Here is a 17,385-nt window from a genome sequence, read left to right as displayed (position 1 = left end):
ATCCACTACCGATGATTGACGATTTATTCGATCAGTTGCAGGAGGTATCTTGGTTTTCCAAGATTGACTTGAGATCTGAGTATCATCAGATGAGAGTTTGTGAGGAGGATATCCATAAGACGTCCTCTAGGACTCGTTACGGCCACTACGAGATTGCAGGAGGTATCTTGGTTTTCCAAGATTGACTTGAGATTTGAGTATCATCAGATGAGAGTTTGTGAGGAGGATATCCATAAGACGTCCTCTAGGACTCATTACGACCACTACGAGTTTGTGGTGATGCCTTTCGGGCTCACCAACGCACTGGCAGTGTTCATGGACCTCATGAACCCGGTGTGTAGGCCCATGTTGGACAGTTCGGCGAACGTGTTCATCGACGAGATTTTGGTGTACTTGAGGTCTAGAGAACAACACTAAGAGCATCTTTGGGAGATTCTTGGAGTATTGAGGATGGAGAGGCTTTATGCCAAAATCTCCAAGTGTGATTTCTGGTTACGAGAGGTCCAGTTCTTAGGACACCTCATTAACTAGAATGGGATTTTGGTTGACCCGGCCAAGATCAAGGCAATCATGCTATGGGAGGTGTACAGATCCCCACTCGAGATCAGAAGTTTTTTGGGCCTGACAGACTACTATCGGAGGTTTATCAGATATTTCTCTAATATTGCCATTCTTCTCACCAGATTGACAAGGAAGGATGTTACTTTTGTTTGGGGGCCCGAGCAGCAGGCTTCATTCGAGACTCTTCGCCAGAGATTGTGCGAAGCTCCAGTGTTAGCCCTTCCTGAGGGAGTGGAGGACTTTGTAGTTTATTGTGATGCATCGATATCAGGGATGAGTGTCGTGTTAATGCAGAGGGGACACATGATAGCATATGCGTCGAGGCAGCGGAAGCCTCACGAGACGAGGTATCCCACCCATAATTTGGAACTGGGGGAGGTGGTGTTTGCCATCAAGCTCTGGCACCACTATCTTTATGGTGTCCGGTGTACCATGTACACGGACTATAAGAGCCTGAAATACCTTATGGATCAGCCCAACCTGAATATGAGACAGAGGAGGTGGTTGGATGTAGTTAAAGACTATGACTGTGAGATTTTGTATCACCCTGGCAAGGCTAATATGGTAGCTGATTCCATGAGTTGTAGAGTAGTAAGTGTTCCGATCCAAGACATGTGCATGAGGATGACGGTGGTGACTCTAGTCTTAGATACCATCCGAGAGGCCCAGGTGGTGGCCGTGAGACTAGAGATCCGTAAGAGAGAGCAGGTGATCCGGCAAATTTCTGAGTTTGAGATGGATAGTCGGGGGCTTATGACCTTCCGTAGGCAGGTATAGGTGCCATATACAGGAACAACCAAGATGTATTTGGACTTTAAAAGGGATTATTGGTGGCCCTGTATGATGAGAGATGTGACATAGGTAGTCGAGAGATGCTTAACCTGTCGCCAGATCAAGGCGAAGCACCAACGTCGTCATAGCCAGTTACAGCCTTTAGAGATTCACCTGTGGAAGTGGGAACAAATTTCCATGGATTTTATCACCAAATTACCGAGGACCGCGCGAGGTGTCGATGCGATATGGGTGATTGTAGATTGGTTGACAAAGAGTGCTCACTTTCTGCCTATCAGTGAGAGCTCTTCTGCGGAGAAATTAGCCGAGATCTACGTTCAAGAGGTGGTTACATGGCATGGGGTGCCAACATCGATAGTGTCAGATCAAGATGTGCATTTCACTTCCAGGTTCTGGAAGAAATTTCATTAGGAGTTGGGTACCCTGTTGCATTTCAGTATCACATATCATCCACAGGCAGACTGGCAAAGCGAGCGGACGATTCAGATGCTCGAAGACATGCTACGCACATGTCTTATGGACTTCGGTGGAAGTTGGGATACTTATCTGCCCTTGGCTAAGTTGTCATACAACAACAACCATCACTCCAGTATCGGTATGCCTCCCTTTAAGCTTTTATACGGGAGGAGGTGCCGGACTTCCATCTGTTGGGGAGAGGTAGGGCAGAGAGTGATGAGGAGCACTAAGATAGTGATCAAGACGACATAGTAGATCTAGGAGGTCAGACAGAGGTTACTGATGGCTCAGAGTCTTTAGAAGATTTATGCAGACCGGCGACGTTCAGAGCTAGAGTTCCAGGTAGGGGATTTTGTCCTTCTGAAGGTATCCCCGTGGAAAGGGTGATCTGACTCAGGAAGAGGGGCAAGCTGGGCCCTAGATACATCAGTCCATTCATAACACCTTCCATGTGTCCCAGTTGAGGAAGTGTGTAGCCGATGAGACGACAGTGGTTCCTTTAGAGGACATTCAGATTGACGATCGCCTGACCTACATTGAGAAGCTAATAGCAATCTTGGATAGGAAGGTGAAGGTCTTGAGGAATAAAGAGGTACCTTTGGTTCAGGTTCAGTGGCAACATCGGAAGGGATCCAAGTGGACTTGGGAACCGGAGTCCGAGATACGGGAGTAGTACCCAGAGTTGTTTCTAGAGGATGACTTTGAGGGTGAAGTCTAATCCTAGTCGGGGAGAATTGTAACACCCTGAAATAAGGTATGTATCGATAACCCTTACTTTTTTTTAATTGTCAAAGCTAGCCCTTAATTGAAAAAAAGGTGGCAAATGAGTATGCAGGGCGTACGGGTGTGTATGCTCAGTGTACTCATGTGGGTATTATGGACGAGGAGGCCACCTAGTACGCTGGGTGTACCAGAGGGTACGCCGAACATATACTAGGCTCAGAGTGAAAACCCTAATTGTGTGGTGTGTCCCTATTTAAGGAACATGATGGCCTCATTTCCAGCCTCCATTTCCAGTCTTCAAATCCCCTCAAAACCCTAATTTACGTTTTCTTAACTTGAGTGTCCATTTGAAGCTTTTCAGTGATCTTTGTGGGATTATTTGGGTGAAGAAGGAGCTTTGAAGAGTGTAGAGTTGGAGTCCAAGCTTTGGATCTCAGTTTCCCTGTGGTTGGTGCATCATTTGGAGGTATCAAGCTCAAAGCATTCTCATTGTTTTCATTTGTGCATATCGTGGTTCATTTTAGGGTTTATGTACCAAAGCTTGAAGATTTATGAGTTTGTTGAACTCTAGAGCATAAGACTTATTCCTTTAAGTGTCTCTAGTTGCCTGGACCCATAAAAATGAGATCTTGGATGTCAAGATCTCCCATGCATGATATATGAGAACTTTTGTAAGTAAGGAGTGAGATTTTATGAGTTTTAGACTTGCTCAGCCATCCTAAGGCTTAAAGTCACAAACTTTATGGAGTATTAGCCTTTAGTGAGTCCAGATATGAGATTATAGCTACGGCCTTAACGGATTAAGACCAGGAGAGTGGGAAAAATAAGTCTGGGATGTACGCTGAGCGTACTTCCAGATACACGCAGCATAGCGTCAAAGTTTCCCGATGCATGCATACGCCCAACATATGCACATGGTGTTGACTTTGTTGACTTTTAGGGTTTGGTCAAACTGTGGAATTTGGAGGCCATGGAAGGGTAAAATGGTCTTTAATCCTTCTGGGAATTAGTAGAGGGTTTAGCCTAACATCATTAGGGGTCGTTTATTAATTATAGTTAATTACGATATATGTTAGGCGGAGGCTAGACCGGTGGTTCGAGTACGAGACATACTTGCTTTACTTACGAGGTGAGTCTTCTCACTATACTTACCTAAGTGGTAATACAATGTGACCGGAGGGTCTTATATGCTTATGCTGAGTTATATGATATTATGTATTTGTCTTTGTGATTTATGCTGTATATTATTCTGTGCACCGGAGGGTGCTCACTGAGACACATGGATCGGAGGGTCTTTATAGAGATATAGCCATGAGAGGCTAATTATTTGCGTGTGGTATTTTGGGGAACTCACTAAGCTTCATGCTTACCGTGTTGTGTGATATGTGTTTCAAGTACTTTTCAGGATCGCGGGAAGGCGCTGGCTTGATTGTACACACTAGTTAGAGATCATGATTTTGAGGATTATGGGATTTTAATAAACTTTTGTTGAAATGTGTTTTGACAACTTATACATTTTATGGTCTTTTTGGAAATATGATATTGAGTTTATGTTATTTTAAAAATGAAAATTTTAGTTGAAAATTTACAGTGTTACAAGTTGGTATCAGAGCCTTGGTTTGAGGGATTCAAATGTAATCTCGGGTATGCCTGGACTCAAATTGAGGATTTGAGAAAATTTTCTAAAAAGAAATGATTTTTCTAATACGAGTAAGATTTTAAAGAGAAAACGAGATGTAGCAGTGTGTACAATCAACCAGAGCCCGAGTGATGATTTCCCAAGATACCATTACTTGTTTAGATTATGAGATATTAGAGTTGCATGCTAGAGGATAGGCTATATATTTCGGAAATTAGAGCTAGAGTTGCCTGATTGATGATGCCTTAGCCTAGGGGATGTTATCGATTGATATTATCTGCTATTTGCTCTATGTATGTGCTTAGTAGGAGTACCTAATAGGTATCTTTTAGAGAGAGTTTTGAGTAATCTAGGAGAGATACCTAGATGAGCATTGAGGAATCTACTGGGAGAGTAGTTTGATATCTGTACGGGATAAAGTACTTGTGAATTAGGATCCTAGGAGGAGGACTTGGGATGACTACAGGTTGGTGTGGAAGGTAGTATCAATCCGTACTACTAAAATCACCGGATCTGTATACGGCCTAAGTAATAACCTTAGGATGCTAAGGAACATGAAGGTTCGATCTGTATGTGGCCCCTAAAAGATCACATTGCAGGTTCTGACTTTCATAGTTATGTTTGATCATATTGATGATGGCATGTTGAAGATACTTTGTTCCATCATAAATTACTTGGCCCTGCTGCTGCCATCGACGCTTCATATTATCATCATAGTGACCATTTTACCCCAAAAAGAACACACTTGCTGTTACCCTTGATAATTCTATTATTTTTCATACTAGCTTTGGCATGTCTCTTTTTCCCTTTTACCCCTGGTTTATTTTAAATCTCCCAACTTTCATATTTCCTTGTTTTTTGTTAATTACCTAACAATATTCATGTTTATTATTTGATCTTGGTAAGAAAATTAAGTCTTTTTATCTTTCTAAAATGTATCGTTTTATTGTATATTCAAGTTATGGATATCAGTGTAGTATTGTCTTCCCTACATACATAGAAACAGGCTAGTTGAGCTTCTTGAGAGTCAAATTGGATAAGTTGTTCCTGAGGTGCAAGTTCCTTTTATTCTGTAGTGAAATTATTATTAACTTATTCAATATATGACTTTCATTTGAAAACAATCATTTCTCTATTTCTCATATCAAAAAAATTATTGGCAAAAATAACAGTATATCTTTCGGTTCATGCATCGTTTTAATACTAGCTGGGAGTTCTATACCCTAATGTATTCTTTATAAGTGATTTTGAGAAGTTTCTTATCAGCAATAGGAAGTTTCGACCGAGATAAAAGTATGGTTCTTTTTTATTCTAACCAAACTTTTTGGGATAAAAGGCTTGTTGTTTTGCTCCTTTTGTTGTAGGCATGGAGTCATTATGTATCAAAATCAAACATGTATTTCCCAACATGTTAGTTTTAATTTCTAATATTCATTCAAATCTAATGTTTATAAAAGATGTGTTATAGTTGCTAAATGTGTTTGAAATGGTATAGATTTGTCTTAACTTCAATATTCAAAACATTGTAATTTGGCAATACATTATGTCTTATTTTTAATATGATATGTTTTCTAAAGCTAACTTATCCTTGAATTGAAACTAATCATTGCCTGCCTCTATAAACTAATTTCTGAAACTATTCATCACTCGTCGATTAGCGCGGGTAAATGGCTAGTGTGTGTGTGTGTGTATATATATATATATATATATATATATATATATATAGAGAGAGAGAGAGAGAGAGAGAAAGAGAGAGAGAGAGAGTTAGGTTTAAATGTTTCTAGCAACTATTGTGTGCATGAATGCACCAATAGGAATTTAGGAAAAAATAAATCATTAAATAAATCATTTAAGGATATGATAGTAATCTTTGCATAGTTAATTATGGTAGATCAACACCAATTCCTTATATTACGCAAGAATCAAAAATAAATTTAGAACATTAGCCCTAAATCAAACTCATCATCGTTCCGCTTCTGCTTTTTCTTCTATGCGTGTGGTCTCAATGATTTTTATCTGTTCAATATTCAACAACAACAATATCAACAAGATCAGTAATCATACCAACCACCAACAAAGAATCAAGATTCGTGTTTTGAATCCGGGTTTCATAAACCGGTATCGATGCATTCTCCTTGGGTCCTTCCTATTTGCAAATCAGTTCCTGTCGTGGCTACCAACAACATCTCTTTCATTCTTCTTCTGGATCACCTCTTTCTATGGTATCTTTATGCTTATTTCATGTAGATCGTTGCTTAAGAAATATGTATGTTTCGACTCCATAGCTAGTGATTATCAGCTTAAATATTCCTGATCTCGCAGCTTGAGAATTAAAGTATGTTATTTCTAATATGTTCGACTCAGGTGACTATGCTTTCTGATTTCTAGAAACTTTTCCTTGCAAAATTTCAAAATGTGAAGTAGTTTTGTCCATTGCATACCAAATACAATCCCCCAATTTATTATTAGAAAACATAGATATGTTTTATATACACTGCACTTTGTAAGCCTTATCTCACTAGCGGTCCCATGAAGAAAATCAAATAACCACAGAGTTTTTAATCAGATTATATCTTATCTCCAATAGGATTCATGTAACGACCCAAATTTCACGTCCAAAAATTTCGTTTTAAAAACATTACTTTAGAAAAACATTAAGAGTTAAAAACATTGTTTGATCAAACCATAACAAAACGTAAGCCATGTCTAAAAGTCAAATCATACAATCATCAAAATATCAGAGTATAAATCCCAGAGAATCTCGTAAGTGCGGAAACCCGTGTGTGTGCATGATATGCCGCTACTGCGCCGGCTCCTTCCCCTTCGACGAAGAGGTACCTGAAACCAAAACTGCAAACTGTAAGCACAAAGCTTAGTGAGTTCCCCCATCGTACCACATACCATACAAACACATAACACACGCACTGCCAGGCGATTCTGGGGTGCCTGACTACCCGGTACGGCCATTCTGGGGTGCCGACTACCCGTGTCAAGCCATTCTAGGGTGCTGACTACCCGTGTCAAGCCATTCTGGGGTGCTGACTACCCATCGGTCCTAACAACCGATCCTTGGGGGCTAGTCCCCTCCTACTACCACTATCGCATATAACATAACAGGCCAACATGCAAACATATCATCACGTACTGTCAGACATTTCTGGGGTGTCTGACTACCCTCTGGTCCTAACAACCGAATTCTACTATTATCACATATAACATATCATGCTAGCATATAACATATCAGGTAGTAGAAACATAGATGATATCACAAAGACAATCATCTAACATACGACTCCTACTGGTGGGCCGGCATTGTGGCCATAGACCTACCGCTACTGGAAGGTAACTCACCTCGAATAGGCTGCTGGTCTGTGTGGGAATTGGCTGTCTACTGCTGTTGCTGCTGCTGCTAACGTCCCTCGACTGTAATTCCCACAAAATGATCAGTCAAACACACTAGATGTTCTTAGGGTAAAATGACCCTTTTACCCCTCACCAAGTCAAAGACCAGGTCAAAGTCAACTTCCAGTTGACTGGACTCGCCGAGTCCAGAGAGCAACTCGCCGAGTCCATCCCTCACTAATCCGGTCCCACTCACCAGGTCCCTCTTTTCACTCACTAAGTCACCCCTGACTCGCTATCCGGGACTTTGGGGCTGACTCGAGTACCAACTCGCCGAGTCCTGCGAGCAACTCGCCGAGTTCCTCGAGCAGGTCCTCTGCTCGCTTCCAATCCACACCAAAACACCCCATTCGAAGGTTTGGGGGTTTCGGGACTACGTTATATGGTTAATTCGGTGCACAGGTACGAAGGGTTGAGCCTTCGACGCTTAAACCCCTCGTGTTCTGTGGATGTTCATATTACTCGCCGAGTTTGAAGAACTACTTGGCGAGTTCCAGGCAATCTTCATAGGACTCGCCGAGTTTGTTCATCCAATTCGCCGAGTCGACGACCATCTTCATAGAACTCGCCGAGTCCCACTTTGGGACTCGCCAAGTCCTTCGACCCACTTCCTGAGTAGGCCAGATTTGGGACATGCAACACTTCCAGACCACAGATCCATGGTCCTAGGTCTCATTTACCACGTAAAGTTGTAAACTTTACGTGCATGCATGGCCCTATGAGCTCAAACATGCACTTCCAAGCTATACAAGAGGTCCTATGCTCAATGGGGACTTCCACTACCTCAACCACAGAGACTTTATGCTACTATGAAGTCCAAAAGGTCCACATCCGAAGTTCTTGCAGAACATTAGCCATAAACACATAGAGATTTAGGTTCTTAGGGCTTAAAACCGCTTTTCTTAGGGACAAAAGGGGACTAACGAGCTAAAGATCAAGTTAGGGTCTTTTCTACCTGAATAGAAGCCTTTCACAGAGTAGATTCCAGATCTTCTTCCCTTCTTGCACTCTTCAATCTTCTCCTTCTTCTCCCAAGCCCCAAATCACCTTTAAAATGCTAACAATCAGCCACAAGGACACAAAGGAGGCTAGGGTTTCGTTCTACAGGTCTCTAGGAGTGCTAAGGGAAGTGGAGGCTGGGTTAGATCGATTAAATAGGGTGCAAACACCCAGGTTAGGGTTTAAGTCCAAACAGGGTCTACTCGCCGAGTCCATCGGACCTACTCGCCGAGTGGACCGAGTAGATCCCGCGTCTAGTCCCGCTTCTACTCGGCGAGTCAGTCCTTCAACTCGCCGAGTCCAAGGCTAATTATGCAAAATAAATAGATTTAATAACCACGAATACATACCAGGAATCAGTAGCTACAAATCTCCCCCACTTATTTTAGACTTCGTCCTCGAAGTCTGCTGCTCGATCCTGAAACAGCTCGGGATAGTGCTCCATCATCTCGTCCACCGACTCCCAAGTCCATTCCGAACCCTTGCGGTGCTGCCATTGCACCTTCACTAGCTCCACCCTCCTTTTCCTCAAATCCTTCGACTTCCTGTCGAGGATTGCGACTGGGCGCTCAATGTAATTTAGGCTGTCATCAACCTGAATATCCTCCAACGGCACTACCGCTGAATTGTCCACTAAGCACTTTCGCAGTTGAGAGATATGGAAAGTGTTGTGGATCTGGCTGAGCTCGGGTGGCAGATCCAACCTATACGCCACCTTGCCCACCCGGGCTACAACCCTGAACGGTCCGATGAACCTCGGGCCCAACTTGCCCCGCTTCCTGAATCGGATGACGCCTTTCCAAGGCGACACCTTCAGGAGAACCATATCCCCGACTCGAAACTCCAAGTCGGATCGACGCTTGTCGGCGTAACTTTTCTGCCGACTCCGAGCATTCTGAAGCCTACTCCGGACCTGCTGAATCCTCTCGGTCGTCTTGAGCACCACTTCGGTGCTCCCCATGACTCTTTGGCCAACTTCACCCCATCATATCGGGGTCCTGCACCTTCGTCAGTACAACAACTCAAATGGAGGACGATCAATACTCGCGTGGTAGCTGTTGTTGTATGAGAACTCAGCCAGGGGAAGATAGGTATCCCAGCTACCACCGAAGTCTAGCATGCACGCCCGCAACATATCCTCCAGAGTAAGGATGGTCCGCTCGCTCTGGCCATCCGTCTGCTGGTGAAAGGCGGTGCTAAAATGCAGACGAGTGCCCAACTCGTCATGGAATCTCTTCCAAAATCTGGAAGTAAAACGCACATCCCTGTCTGAGATCACCGATACCGGCACCCCGTGCCGCGCCACGATCTCCCTGATATAGATGTCGGCCAATTTCTCGGCCGATATGCTCTCCTGAATCGGAATAAAATGAGCACTCTTGGTCAATCTATCCACAATGACCCAAATCGAATCCACTCCACATGCGGTCCTGGGAAGCTTTGTGATAAAATCCATCGTGATATCTTCCCCTTTCCATAGTGGAATATCCAACGGCTGCATCTTGCCATGCGGTCTCTGATGTTCGGCCTTGACCTTCCTGCAGGTCAAACACCGCTCGACATACCATGCCACATCCCGCTTCATGCAGGGCCACCAGTAATCCAGACGAAGATCCCTATACATCTTCGTCGCCCCAGGATGAATAGAGAATCGGGACTTGTGCGCCTCCTCCATCAAAATCTGGCGCACGCCTCCATGATACGGCACCCACACCCTACGATGTAGTGTCAATAGTCCTCGGCTATCATAATCAAAGGAGGACACCTGGCCCACTACACGCTCGCTCTTCCGATGTTCCTCCTTGATAGCCTCCTGCTGAGCCTCCCGAATTTGCTCCAACAGGGGAGTCACCACGGTCATCCTCAAGCAGACGTCCCTGCTCGGCGCCGCTTTGCGGCTGAGTGCATCGGCCACCACGTTGGCCTTCCTCGGGTGGTAAAGGATCTCGCAATCATAATCCTTTACCACATCCAACCACTGACGCTGCCTCATGTTCAGATTTGGCTGATCCATGAGGTACCTCAAACTCTTGTGGTCTGTGCAGATGGTACATCGAACCCCGTAGAGGTAATGTCGCCAAATCTTGAGGGCAAAAACCACCGCCCCCAACTCCAAATCATGCGTCGGGTAGTTCGCCTCGTGAGGCTTGAGCTGCCTCGAAGCGTAGGCAATGACATGTCCCCTCTGCATCAGTACCGCGCCCAACCCAGAAATGGACGCATCACAATAAACCACAAAATCCTCCACGCCCTCTGGCAGGGCTAAGATTGGCGCCTCGCACAATCTCTGTCTCAGCGTCTCAAATGCAGCCTGCTGCTCGAGCCCCCACCGAAAGACCACGACTTTTTTGTCAGCCGCGTCAGGGGCACGACTATCTTGGAGAAATCCTGAATAAATCTCTTATAGTAGCCTGCCAATCCCAGGAAACTCCGAATCTCAGATGGAGACTTCGGAACCTCCCATCTCATCACGGCCTCAACCTTGGCCGGATCGACCAGAATCCCGTTCTGGTTGACGAGGTGTCCAAGAAATTACACCTCGTGCAACCAGAACTCACACTTGGAGAACTTGGCATACAAGCTCTCCCTCCTCAGGGTCTCCAACACCTCCCTCAGGTGTTCCTCGTGTTCCTTCTGAGTCTTGGAATATACCAAGATGTCATCGATAAAGACTATCACAGACCGATCTAGCATCGGTCTGCACACGCGGTTCATGAGGTCCATGAACGCGGCAGGAGCATTGGTGAGCCCAAACGGCATCACCACAAACTCATAGTGGCCATAGCGCGTCCGAAACGCTGTCTTCTGCGCATCCTCCTCCCTGACCCTCATCTGATGATAACCCGAACGCAAGCCAATCTTGGAGAACCAAGATGCTCCCTGAAGCTGATCAAAGAGGTCATCAATCCTCGGGAGTGGGTAACGGTTCTTCACTGTTACCTTGTTCAACTCCCGGTAATCTATACACATCCGATGCGACCCATCCTTCTTTTTCACAAATAGGATCGGGGCACCCCAAGGCGAACTGCTCGGACGAATAAATCCCTTGTCCAACAGCTCCTGCAGCTGCGTAGACAACTCCTACATCTCGGGAGGAGCCAATCGATACGGTGCTTTGGCTATCGGAGCCGCACCAGGAACAAGGTCAATCCTGAACTCCACTTGCCGCTCCGGAGGTATCCCAGGTACCTCCTCCGGGAAAACATCTGCAAAATCTCGAACCACCGGAACCTCGCTCACTGTCGCCTTGCCCGCCTCCCGGGTATCCATCACATACGCGACATATCCTGCGCATCCCTGCTGAAGATAGCGCCTAGCCCTCGCTGCTGAACATACAGTGGGTCCACACTGAGGCCTCTCACCATGAATCACTAACTCTCCCCCACTTGGGGTCCTGACCCGCACTGGCTGCTGCGCGCAATCTATCACCGCCCCATTAGGGCTCAACCAATCCATGCCTATAATCACCTTGTTCCCGCGCAACGGAATGGGAACCAAGTCTACCAAGTAACGCTCCTCAAACAAACACAGAACGCAATCTCGAAACACCATCGATGCTCACACTGATCGATCATCAGCAATCTCTACTTCTAAAGGGCAATCTAACTCGCCCGAAGTCTCATGAAACTTCTTTCTAAGCGCAAGAGAAACAAACGATCGGGATGCACCCGAGTCGAACAATACCTGAACTGGGATGCCGTTCACATGGAATGATCCTAATGCACACATATACATACGGAGCACATATCAATATCATAACATCATAAAAATAAAAATAGAGGGAAAGAATCATACCCGTCACCACATCGGGTGCGGCGCGTGCCTCCTCGGTAGTCAACTGGAATGCTCAGCTCCTCACCACCGGAGCCTCTGCCTTGCCCTGCCGGCCATCCGTGATCCGCAGGGTCGCTGGAGCTGGCGCCTTTACTGGCGCTGAAACTGTCAACTGGGGGCAATTGGCCTTCTTGTGGCCTCTCTGGTTGCAATGAAAACACAGCAACTCTGATGTCTGAATGACTGCTACCGGAGCAGTGCAATCCCTGCTGATGTGCCCAGGCTTGCCGCACTTGTAGCAACCCGACGATCCCATCCTGCACGCCCCCTCGTGCGGCCTGCCGCATTTCCTGCAGCAGCTCGGTCCTGACTGGCCTTTCGGCCTACCATCTGATCCCTTGGGCTTCTTCCCCGAAGCCCCTCCTGCTTGTCCCTCCTCCAATTTCCGTTTCCGGATGTGCTCCAAATCTATCTCCCTCTCCCTCTCCCTGGCAATCATAGAGTCCAAGGTAGGGCAAGCCGAAAAGCTAACATGCTCCCGGATGTCAGCTTGTAGCATATCGTGATAACGAGTCCTCCTCATATCCTCATCACCAGCATACTGGGGCACCAACAAAGCCCTCTCCCGGAACTTGGCGGTGATCTCCGCCACAGTCTCCGTCGTCTGTCTCATATCCAGAAACTCCCTGGCCAGCTGCTGAAGCTCGACAGCTGGCGCAAACTCTGCCCTGAACCTGGTCACGAAGTCCGACCAGGTCATAGCCTCGATAGCTGAGGCTCCCAACGAGTCACCCACTGACTCCCACCAATCCCGGGCTCGGTCCCATAAACACCCCGCTGCATACCTCACCTTCGACCCCTCGGGGCAGAAGCTAGTTAACTGTGCAGACTCGATGTCTGCAATCCATCGCTTGGCAGCAATGGGGTCCTTCACCCCATGGAAGTCCGGCACACCACTTCCCCTGAAGTCCTTGAAGGACAGTGTGCGAGATCCCGACTGGCTAGATGCCAAATCACTCCTGAATGCCCGCGGGCGATCCTCCATCAGCTCCATAATCCCTTCCTTGATCGACCCAAAGAGAATGGGGGTCGACTCAAGAATACCTCTAGTGATCTCTGATGCGATGAACTTGCGTAGCCCCTCATCTACCGGCTCGGAACCTGATCCCGAACCTGACCCCTCTCCTGAACCGCCATCCACCGGCCTCGATCGAAGTACCACCATTCTGCAATACATCACAACAATAATTAGAGATACTGATACTTCCTGAGGGATCACAACTACTTACAAGTTCCCTGGTCTTGTCTTGGCCTTCCCTGGTTCGGGTACAGATCCTCTGCTTTCAGTAGTACGGGCCCATACTACCTTCCACATCTATCCGTACCTTCTCCAAGGACCGCCTCGACTCCACCAGATCCCTTACGCTAAGGCTGATCACTACTATACTCATCCCAGGCTCGCCCTAGGGAAATCTCCGACTCTACTCGATCCAGTCCTCAGCTGCTGCAGGCCTCATTGTAATGCCAATTAGCCATCACCCGAATACCATCACATGCGACAAGACTCAAATAATCCTTCGAATACCCGACTCGTCCCTACAACGGTTGGAATCAAACAAGAGCTGCGCAGTAGGATCAAATCCGACACTCTAAGATTATTCAACTCTGATCACATGTGACGTGACATATTCGTCCAATGGCTAATTCCCATTATTCGGAGTCCCACATAGCACGAAGCAAGCAGCATTCAGACAAGGGAAACAACCTCAAGCAACTCCGCTCTCATGGAGGGAAATTTATCTAGTACACAGTGCTAACTCACACTATCGGGCACAACCCTAACAGGCTACCCTACTGCTGTCTACTCGATACTAGCATGCAATTCTCATACAGCAAGAACACAGAAAGCAGGCACATAAGGCATCACTCCTAGATCCTTATTCCTATTCTAGCATGCTGTTCTAAAAGCTGATAAACATAACATAAACTTGTATGGGTACTTTGGGGAATACTTACTTGAGCTCGGCCGGTCGCGCACATCACACACTTCGTTCTTTCTTAAACTCTTTTCTCAATTTTAGAAAACATTTTCCTTTTAGAAATTCTTTTAATCCCTCGATTTGAGTTCAGACACCCCCGAATGTGAGTCCGAATCCCTCAAACCAGGGCTCTGATACCAACTTGTAACGACCCAAATTTCACATCCAACAATTTCGTTTTAAAAACATTACTTTAGAAAAACATTAAGAGTTAAAAACATTGTTTGATCAAACCATAACAAAACGTAAGCCATGTCTAAAAGTCAAATCATACAATCATCAAAATATCAGAGTATAAATCCCAGAGAATCTCGTAAGTGCGGAAACCCGTGTGTGTGCATGATGTGCCGCTACCGCGCCGGCTCCTTCCCCTTCGACGAAGAGGTACCTGAAACCAAAACTGCAAACCACAAAGCTTAGTGAGTTCCCCCATCGTACCACATACCATACAAACACATAACACACGCACTGCCAGGCGATTCTGGGGTGCCAGACTACCCGGTACGGCCATTCTGGGGTGCCGACTACCCGTGTCAAGCCATTCTGGGGTGCTGACTACCCGTGTCAAGCCATTCTGGGGTGCTGACTACCCATCGGTCCTAACAACCGATCCTCGGGGGCTAGTCCCCTCCTACTACCACTATCGCATATAACATAACAGGCCAGCATGCAAACATATCATCACGTACTGTCAGACATTTCTGGGGTGTCTGACTACCCTCCGGTCCTAACAACCGAATTCTACTATTATCACATATAACATATCATGCTAGCATATAACATATCAGGTAGTAGCAACATAGATGATATCACAAAGACAATCATCTAACATACGACTCCTACTGGTGGGCCGGCATTGTGGCCGTAGACCTACCGCTACTGGAAGGTAACTCACCTCGAATAGGCTGCTGGTCTGTGTGAGAATTGGCTGTCTACTGCTGCTGCTAACGTCCCTCGACTGTAATTCCCACAAAATGATCAGTCAAACACGCTAGATGTTCTTAGGGTAAAATGACCCTTTTACCCCTCACCAAGTCAAAGACCAGGTCAAAGTCAACTTCCAGTTGACTGGACTCGCCGAGTCCAGAGAGCAACTCGCCGAGTCCATCCCTCACTAATCCGGTACCACTCACCAGGTCCCTCTTTTCACTCACTAAGTCACCCCTGACTCGCTATCCGGGACTTTGGGGCTGACTCGAGTACCAACTCGCCGAGTCCTGCGAGCAACTCGCCGAGTTCCTCGAGCAGGTCCTCTGCTCGCTTCCAATCCACACCAAAACACCCCATTCGAGGGTTTGGGGGTTTCGGGACTACGTTATACGGTTAATTCCGTGCACAGGTACGAAGGGTTGAGCCTTCGACGCTTAAACCCCTCGTGTTCTGTGGATGTTCATATTACTCGACGAGTTTGAAGAACTACTCGGCGAGTTCCAGGCAATCTTCATAGGACTCGCCGAGTTTGTTCATCCAATTCGCCGAGTTGACGACCATCTTCATAGAACTCGCCGAGTCCCACTTTGGGACTCGCCGAGTCCTTCGACCCACTTCCTGAGTAGGCCAGATCTGGGACATGCAACACTTCCAGACCACAGATCCATGGTCCTAGGGCTCATTTACCACGTAAAGTTGTAAACTTTACGTGCATGCATGGCCCTATGAGCTCAAACATGCACTTCTAAGCTATACAAGAGGTCCTATGCTCAATGGGGACTTCCACTACCTCAACCACAGAGACTTTATGCTACTATGAAGTCCAAAAGGTCCACATCCGAAGTTCTTGCAGAACATTAGCCATAAACACATAGAGATTTAGGTTCTTAGGGCTTAAAACCGCTTTTCTTAGGGACAAAAGGGGACTAACGAGCTAAAGATCAAGTTAGGGTCTTTTCTACCTGAATAGAAGCCTTTCACAGAGTAGATTCTGGATCTTCTTCCCTTCTTGCACTCTTCAATCTTCTCCTTCTTCTCCCAAGCCCCAAATCACCTTCAAAATGCTAACAATCACCCACAAGGACACAAAGGAGGCTAGGGTTTCGTTCTACAGGTCTCTAGGAGTGCTAAGGGAAGTGGAGGCTGGGTTAGATCGATTAAATAGGGTGCAAACACCCGGGTTAGGGTTTAAGTCCAAATAGGGTCTACTCGCTGAGTCCATCGGACCTACTCGCCGAGTAGACCGAGTAGATCCCGCGTCTAGTCCCGCTTCTACTCGGCGAGTCAGTCCTTCAACTCGCCGAGTCCAAGGCTAATTATGCAAAATAAAGAGATTTAATAACCACGAATACATACCAGGAATCAGGTGCTACAATTCATGAGCCTTAACACAGTCATCAACATCCAAGGCAGATGCGGCGTGAGATCATGGAATCACCTGGTTAGCCCTTTGAAAGCTTTTGCAGTTTCATCACTTGATTTGCTGATTGGTTTTGTGAAGAAAGTCATATGATGGATTCCGACTCTTGTCTCCTTGCATTTTTTTTCTTGCTGGTGGTGGATTGCGGGATACATCTATTGTTATTATTACACTTGATACGAGTGAGGTATATATAATTGTGAGTTTGTCTTTTAGGAATGACACTCAAGTGATCTATATTGATCTGAAAACTGGGTCTTTTAGACATGAGCAGAAGGTGGGTTATGATGTTTTTAGTTCCTATTTATGATTTATAATTTTTAAAATCATCTTATATAATTGGTGTTGTACTGTTGCACGACTCATTAAGAAGTGAAGAATGACCTTTTTAAGAAATTAAGAATGGGATATCATTGTGTTCTTTTTTCTTTTTCTTTTTAATATTTTAGTTAATTGAGTAATACTTAAAGGTTTGAAAACTTTAGTTTTAAATGGTTTCAAACTTTATAATTTTTAATTTTCACCTACAGTAATATAACTTGTTTGCTTTACCAAATGAATGTTAACATGTAAATTCTTTCAGAATCAGGGCAATATTCTTTTAGAATAAAGAGGGTTTTAGTTTGAGGAAGGCTACTATTCTTACAGAA

General features: G+C 45.7%; 1 protein-coding gene across 1 annotated transcript; it reads right to left on the bottom strand.

The window, feature by feature from the left end:
• Window positions 1-6,765: 6,765 nt before the first annotated feature.
• LOC145062718 (uncharacterized) lies at window positions 6,766-13,569 on the bottom strand. The gene is made up of 2 exons (XM_079010306.1): window positions 12,368-13,569; window positions 6,766-7,009 (listed from the first exon to the last, which is right to left on the bottom strand). The coding sequence occupies exon 1, from the start codon at window positions 13,398-13,400 to the stop codon at window positions 12,420-12,422; it is 981 nt and encodes a 326-aa protein (XP_078866432.1). The 5' UTR covers window positions 13,401-13,569; the 3' UTR covers window positions 6,766-7,009; window positions 12,368-12,419.
• Window positions 13,570-17,385: the final 3,816 nt, after the last annotated feature.

Source organism: Lactuca serriola, chromosome 7 (assembly GCF_051521515.1).
Source record: "Lactuca serriola cultivar US96UC23 chromosome 7, Lser_US96UC23_V15, whole genome shotgun sequence".
NCBI lineage: Eukaryota > Viridiplantae > Streptophyta > Magnoliopsida > Asterales > Asteraceae > Lactuca > Lactuca serriola.
Note: the sequence above shows the minus strand (reverse complement) of the source record. Positions and strands in the feature narration are given on the sequence as shown.